Below are 7,403 nucleotides of genomic sequence, written 5' to 3'. Positions count from 1 at the left end.
TTGAAGTGGTGGATTACCCTGTGATATGAATTAAACATATTCCTGAAGAAATATTTTCATTTTCTCGAATGTTTTTTTCCTCCAGTTTCTCCCATTAATTTAATTATAGCTTTTACTGGGAAGTATTTTAGTACACGAAGCCAATACTACAAACGATGCAATGTTTTTGTTTCAGTGAAACTTCACTCGTCGTCTTTGTCATATGTATATCTTAGATATATATATATTCCAAAGCAAAGTATTAATATATGCTGATCAAATGATAAATGCAATTTCTTAATGTTCTGATCGACGCAATCAAATCTGACAATTAAAAGAAATGTAGAAGGAAATCTTACCTTTTATCTTGTATGGGTTATTTAAAAATCAGCGTATGCTGTTTGAAGATGCATCTACTTCTTGCGTATTATTTTGTTGTGTTGAAAGGAACCGAGCTAGTTTAAACATAATACAAAATCGGAAAACTTTTCATCCTGAAGTCGGTCTTTTTTGTAATGCATTTCTGTCTGACTGTGGTAAAGATAACGGGCAACAATGTTTTAAAGAGAAATACTTCTCTCCGGTGCGCGCTGTCAGGAAAATGTACTCGCTGACGTGCCCGTGGGCTCCTGAAATGTCCTCATCTCGCACCTTAAAGCAGCCCCACCGTGGAAGAGTGTCAGAAAGTGGAAATGTGAGTGGAGAGGCAGACGGGGTCCGGTCGGCTTTATCGTCCTGTGGCATGTGGGGTATTGTAATCCACGATAACTGGGCCTCCACTAATCTGCCCGGAGAGAAATCTTTGGTTTTGCACGGCGAATTGTTTGTTGCTGTTTTTTTTTTCCTCCTTTAACTGCTTCGGGATTTTCTTAGCGTGAAAACGAGACCGCTGTTGCTTGTAACCCCTGGCTCTCCCAGGGTAACCTAATTGCCAGCCGTTCTGTGAAAAGCCCAACAATGGGAAGAAAATCAGTCTGTCATGTGGAAGCTCAGCCCGGATACGTTTTAAAGCACTCAAGCGGACCCTCGTTTGCCCTTTTTTTCCATCTCCACACAGCTTTCTTTCCAGCTGACAGCGAAGTGTGGTTCTCGTTGCCGTTTATTGTTCAGCACTTTTGTTACACTCGAAAAAGAGGAGGAGGAGACACGGCCCAAAAAATCCCAAAACATTTGAATATACCCCAGGAATCGACAATACAAAGAAATTGACTCTTTAAACGAATCGATCTGAGGGCCGTAAAAACAGACGCGTCCGACTTTTCCCGTCGGCGAAAAGGGTTTTGCTGAATCTAAGCCAGTTTCGTATTTCAGCTGAAAGAGCAGAAGGAAGGACACTGGGCGGTGGGTCAATCGGCATGCAGTTCAAGTTCAGGATGTAAGGTATTGATTTCTCACGGAGGGGTTAAAAGAATTTGAACAGTTTTTTTTACTATTTTGTCGCTTTCGTGTATCCATCCGATGTTGGAAGGCAGCTCTGCTGACTCTGGGTTGTCATGACCCTTATTCCAGAAGCGGTGGGACCAAGGTGAGATTATACCCTGCATGAGACACACTCAAGCACGCAAGGACAGCTGTTCTAAGGCAGCAGTCTTGGGAAGGTGGGGGGAGGGGAAACCGGAGCAGGGGGGAGAACATACGGACTCCATACAGAATGAGTCCTCGGTTTGGAATCGGTCCCAGGAGCCTTAAATCTGCAGCGCCACCAACCTGTCCCAACCTCTGTTGTTTTTTTATCTGAACCTCCTACTCTGTTGCTCAAATTAAGCCATGTTAACCCACTTCCAAGTTTGGTCTGTGTCTCCTCAACCTCTTTCATGGAAGACGTAGATATTGTAACGCAACGGGGGCTCAGGCGGTCGCCCTTGCCGCATCAAGTCGGCCCCGCACCGTCCGGGACTCCACGCCGGCTCTTACACAGTGCCTGTCGGCCGTAAGCGTTACAATATTTATGTTCTCCAGGTGCGAGTGGCCTCTAGCACAATGATTTAAGCGTACTCAATCTTCAGACGCAGTTCAGCCCCCTATCCCTCAGTGTCTCTGCAGCCAGTTTCTCGGACCATGAGCTAGTCTGCAGAGTAATACTGATTTATGGCCATCTCATCTTTAATTAACCAATAAACATGTCTTAGTGGATTAATCGGCTCATGAAATATACTTTAAATTACCACACCAATAAAACTTTCATAAGGATTAAGTGGATTATAATGACTTCATAGCCAAATTAAAATGAATCTGCTGCCAATTAGGGGAAGCTTAGGAGACATCAGTAATCAAGGAAAGCTTGTCTACATAGCCTGAATGCTGGGAATTAGGTGGGCAGTTTACCCTCTTAGTCACGCAAAGCGTGCTTAAGATGAATGGTATTGCTTGACGGGTCCTCAGGGGTACCTTTGTTAAAATGCACAGAAGCATTGCACAAGCTGTGATTGTGAAAATTGACTCATTCTTGCAACAGTTTAAAAATTATATTTAAACTACACATGACGGTCATGTGTGTCCTTTACATTAACATTTTTCTGTCTTACACTTTGGGCTTAAAGGTTATATTGTGCCTCAGGGGAATAAAACAGCATCTCCAAGTGTCTAACCATTGTTGGGCTGGTGCCTTCTGGGAGCTGGAAACAGGAGTATTCCAGGATTGACTGCGTCCTTCTCCAGCTGGTTTTTTAATCCCGTTCAACTCATTGAGTTGTAAAGACCTGGAGGAATTTCACTTTGAACAGGTGGGAGAGTAACTGTGTTGAAGCCATTTGGAAATCATCTGGAATGAGAAACCTCACGGCCAGGTCTACAGCCCTCAAGGACCAGAGATGACTACCTGGCCTCTCCTCCCGGAACTGGAGCAATGAGCCTTTAACTTGGGTTTGGAGATGAAGGATGTGAGCAATGGTTTTATGCGACTCGTGCTGGACTGTAGTTCTCCAGGGCCTGGATTGTGTGCGGCTGTCTGTCCACCAGTATAGTGAGTGTCCAGGGTTTGCTGGGGATTAATGAGTGGGATTGCGCTGTCTTCAGTTGAAAATGGCAAGATTCGAGAGATGGGATCAAAGATCGAAGTCCAGGAAGCTCTTCGGGCCCCTAGCCAGAGGACAATGATTTCTCAAATGGCTTCTTTCTACCCTTTGCCTGGAAAAGTGTTTCAAGATTGAAAGGTGTCTTTCCATAGACATTTTCCTGGAAACTAGTTTGTCTCATCCTTGATCCTCTTAAACTGCAGGTCGCAGACTGAGCACTAGAAGGAGGAGGTTTTGGAGATTGATCCCAGGCTGGATTGTTGCTTAAACGAACAGGTTTCAGTATATAATTCACGTAAGAAAAAACACAGGGGAACAAGTTAGAGTGCTGAATTCACATGGTGTGTAGTAATGTCAAAAAGGGATTCATGCCTGTCAGTCGGTACACACTCTCTATATAGCAGAAGCCTTGTGCAGGGGTACAAGCCTGAGTTTTGTCACCCGTTGTCCGTAGCCAGAGCTCTCCCTAACTGGAAGAGCAGAATTGTCGGATCTCTGCCAAGGACAGGGCGGGATTAGTCTACCAGTGATGTGGTTTTGGATCTTGCCTGTTTTTGTGATCATCAAATAAAACCAATGAGATTTTTTTGCACAAATATATCAAGTAGTGAAGACTTAGAGTTATTTTCAGTGGATAGCATAATGAAATGAGTAATACATCCTTGAATTATGTGTGCTGCATAAACCAAATAACCGGGAAACGTTAAGCACAAATGCCAAGACTGATCTTCAAACTGAGACACCCTGAAAGTATTGTCAGCAATTATGACACTAACAATGAAAACACAAATTTAAAGAATTAGAAAAGATATACAGTGGCCTGCTCACAGTGCAGAGGTCATCAGGCTCTTGCTAATGAATGTTACAGCACACAAAGCCTCTCAGTGAACACTTTATAACACCAGCCACGCATAATCTTGCACACGGGATTCTGTGCGAACAGCCAGTACAGTTAAACCCTGAAAAAAGCCACAAATGAGCAAGAACAGACTCATCCCCTTCAAAATGAGAAAGATGCCCGTCCTTCGGCAAACTCCCTCGGCAGCCATATCCCCACGGGAATCTTGAAAAGCCGGATTTTTGGAATTCCACGGACCTCGGTGTCAGCCAGCGGAATGCCTGGAAGCCGCTGCAGAGGGGGGTGACCAGTCAGACTCGTGGGAAGCTTCTACTCTAGAAAGGCCTTGGGTGACTCTGTCTCAACTGCGGTGGTGCAACACCAGACTGCCCCAGCACTCCACCAAAACTGACCGCGCTTCTATATACTTGCAGACCAGAGCACGGGTTTCAGAAAAACCTCGATCCACACCTCAGTCACAAACTATTTAACTCGACGCAAGACAGGAGTCTTTTGGCTCCCTCCCAGCAGAAGCTCCAACATTGCTGTCAGCTGTTTGGTTTGCAATCGCGCTGGTGATAGGTAGGTTGAAGTTTTGGCTTGCAGTCAGCCAAGGTCGAAACGCTTTATAGAATAATTGTCAGATCTCTGCCGAGGACAGGGCGGGATGAGTCTACCAGCGATGCCTTTGTGTAGCACCTTTCACCCCGTAGCACCTGACACAGAGGATAGTCCCATTACACAACAGATCAAGTGCAGAAGCGAGGAACCGCTTCAGTTATAAGCAAGAAATTGCTTGGGATACATTTTGGGAAGCCAGATTTTCCAAAGCCCAAAGTGGGACAGAACCAGGATGTCATTTTTAATGACAAGGAGGGGTCATGATGTTTACATACTGTACATAGCCTGCGATCAACCGCAGAGTTCCACTGTAATTAGTGGGGAAAATACTATAAGCCATATGTAATGTTCTGTACTCTATTCTAAAACATCAGCAAGTTTCAATTCCCATTTGAAATCCAGACAGAAGTTTAATTCTGATGGAAACTCTACACTGTATGTAGGTTGTGATGTGTATTGCTTTTGCAGATTTTCAGACATCTACTGCACTGCCACAGACTGACACCTAGCAGAGCCAGACACACTTGAGATGAAAGAACAAATGACACGTGTTCTGTATCATTCCTGTGTTGAAACGGAGCTCGTGTCACAAGATTGGCTAGATATTCCGCAAGTCGATTACACGATGTAGCTCCTTAGCAGCGGAAGATGTGCGGGGAGTGTTGTTTAAGTAAAAACGCGTGGAACACAGGCTGGGGAATAAGAAAGAAGCCCCTCTTTTTTCTACAGGGTGACTGTGACTCCAGCATCTGACATATATCTGATAGTTCTGGAGTTATGTGCATCATAACTGGTATCTCTAAGAGAGGATCCGACTGCTTCAAAACTGATATACTATCTTGCAGTACTGCAGACCGCATTCTCCTAACAACAAGGGTAAACTGTAAGCTCTCTCACTCTCGTACAGAAGAGATCCAAGAAGAGCTGCTTGTTTTTACACGCAGCTTTTCAGAAAAAGTTAAAAACTATAACAAAACGTGCGTACATTGGTTCTTCGCATTGCTTTATTTATAGTTTATGAAAGTCATTCAAAACGAGGTCTTCGTTTTTCATCATTTTAATTCCTGAAAGTGGCCGGGTCCCTCCCGTTTCGACAGGAGCGCTGCAGAGGTCGCGCACTGTGGCGTAAATGATGTCCCGGCTGCCCTGATGCCTTGTGACAATCCGCTCCAGAGTCGGTGATTTAAAATCATTAGGATCCGTGTTTGATGTGCTGTAAAATAAAAAAGCCCTGGCAGGAAAAAGACTCCGTGAAGACGCCCGGTTGGTGGAGCAATTGAGCGCGGTTAGGTTAGCGCAGACAGCTGATTTGGAGATGAACTAAGCGCCCCTTTCTACGTGAAAAGATAATCATTATGTATTGTATATTCCATATTACATATTCAAATAAAAATAAAAAAATACATACAATTCAGAGTCAATAAAAATACAATGGTCTGCTGTAGGCTATATTTACTAACATTTAGGAAGCATTTGACGTACAACATACTTCTCTGTTCTCGGGGAACTGACTTGTCCAGAACCCAGTTTGTTTGGTGTAGACGGTCCTACGTTTTGTTCATTTGAAAATAACATTAACCTGTCCTCTTGACTTCTGGCTGTCTCGTCCTGTTCTGTCAGGCTGACACGCCTCCCTAACTTGAGAAACAAATCCCTAGTTGACAAGACAACCTTTAACACCCCCCCCCCCCCCCATGGCAAATAGTTTTATGTCGCAAGGCCATGACTGAAAAAATAATTAATAGTTCCGCTAAGTGCTTCTTCGTAATTTAATATTTTTCCCTTGGATTATTTAATGTTTACATTTAATCTGCACAGTAAGGGGTATAATAAGAGAGAGGTGAATTATTAATATTCTTGTTCATAATTTCATTCAATTATATTCTTGGTTCGGCAGTCAATGAGTGAGATATGACTGCCTTTCTGAGTATATATATATATTTTAAAAGAACGAGAAGGTAACTAAACAAAGTCGATACAGCTCCGACATTCTGAGGAAGAGAGGTCGTGTTGTTGTTCCTGAAGTCTGAGTCACTCGCAAGTGACGGACGGGGTGCCCTTTGTTTGTTTTTACTTGAACTGTAAGAAATGCGGCCTTGGTTTAATTTTAGCGCACACACAAAATCAGGGGAAAAGTCAGGTTTCCGCTACACGAGTTCACCTCGCCCGCTCGGCCCTCCCCTCCCCTCGAAGCGACTCTCAGCCTCCGCTGCGCTTTTAAAAAAAAAAAGCCCCACGTCAACGCCAAGTATATTATCCGCCTGATTTACATAAATAACACCGCCCATGTGGGGCGAAACGTGATAATCCATCGACTGTGGGGCTGGCTTCGGAAAAAGGAGGAAGAAAAAGGGAAGAAAAGTTTGGGAGAGTGACTTTAACATCGCGGAGAGTGCACAAGCTGCGGTGCCGTAGAACCCGGAGCTTCCCGGACTCTTTCTTCCCCTTTCTTTCGGTGGATTTTAAAAGCATGGATGCTTTGAAGTCCGCGGGTAGGGCCATCATACGGAGTCCGAGTCTGGCTAAACAGTCATGGGGAGTCGGCAAACACAAAAGTAAGTTGTTTTTTTTTTTTGGGGGGGGGGGTGCTTTGCTTTGCTTTGCTCTGCTCTGCTCTGCTCTGCTCTGCGTTGCGTTGCTTTGCTTTTGGGAATCCCTGATGTTGTATTCGTCTGCGTGTGCTTGTGTGTGTGTTTTGCTCTTACCGGCGAAGGTTTAAAGACCAAACGCAGGCAGGGGCGTGCATGCTCATTAAAAACGCCGGACACCTCGGTTGTTGGGGCACGTTTCGGTCTGGAACGAGGCAAGGTGTTTTGGGGTCAGAAGTAAATCTTGAGTTGTAGGTGCAACTCTTGCAAAATCCGTGTGGCGAGGTGCCGCTTTGAGCTGGGGGGGGGGGGAGATATTTTTGTGATTGAATCCGCTGGCTCCCAGCCTGAAGTCGAAAGGGT

At 44.7% G+C, this 7,403-nt stretch overlaps 1 protein-coding gene across 2 annotated transcripts in view; it reads left to right on the top strand.

The window, feature by feature from the left end:
- Positions 1–6,746: 6,746 nt before the first annotated feature.
- The window catches only part of ldlrap1b (low density lipoprotein receptor adaptor protein 1b), a 40,180-nt gene continuing 39,523 nt past the window's right edge, over positions 6,747–7,403 (top strand). Inside the window, exon 1 of one of the 2 annotated variants that reach the window (XM_088932163.1) lies at positions 6,747–7,007. In XM_088932163.1, coding sequence (XP_088788289.1) covers positions 6,923–7,007 — 85 coding nt within the window. In that variant the 5' untranslated portion in view covers positions 6,747–6,922. The remainder of the gene's footprint in view (positions 7,008–7,403) is intronic. The other variant, XM_088932162.1, reaches the window with a different exon arrangement.

The sequence above is a fragment of the Atractosteus spatula genome, chromosome 14, assembly GCF_055471065.1.
Source record: "Atractosteus spatula isolate fAtrSpa1 chromosome 14, fAtrSpa1.hap1, whole genome shotgun sequence".
NCBI classification, from domain to species: Eukaryota; Metazoa; Chordata; class Actinopteri; order Semionotiformes; family Lepisosteidae; genus Atractosteus; species Atractosteus spatula.
The sequence above is the reverse complement of the archived record's forward strand: the minus strand, read 5'-3'. Positions and strand labels throughout refer to the sequence as shown.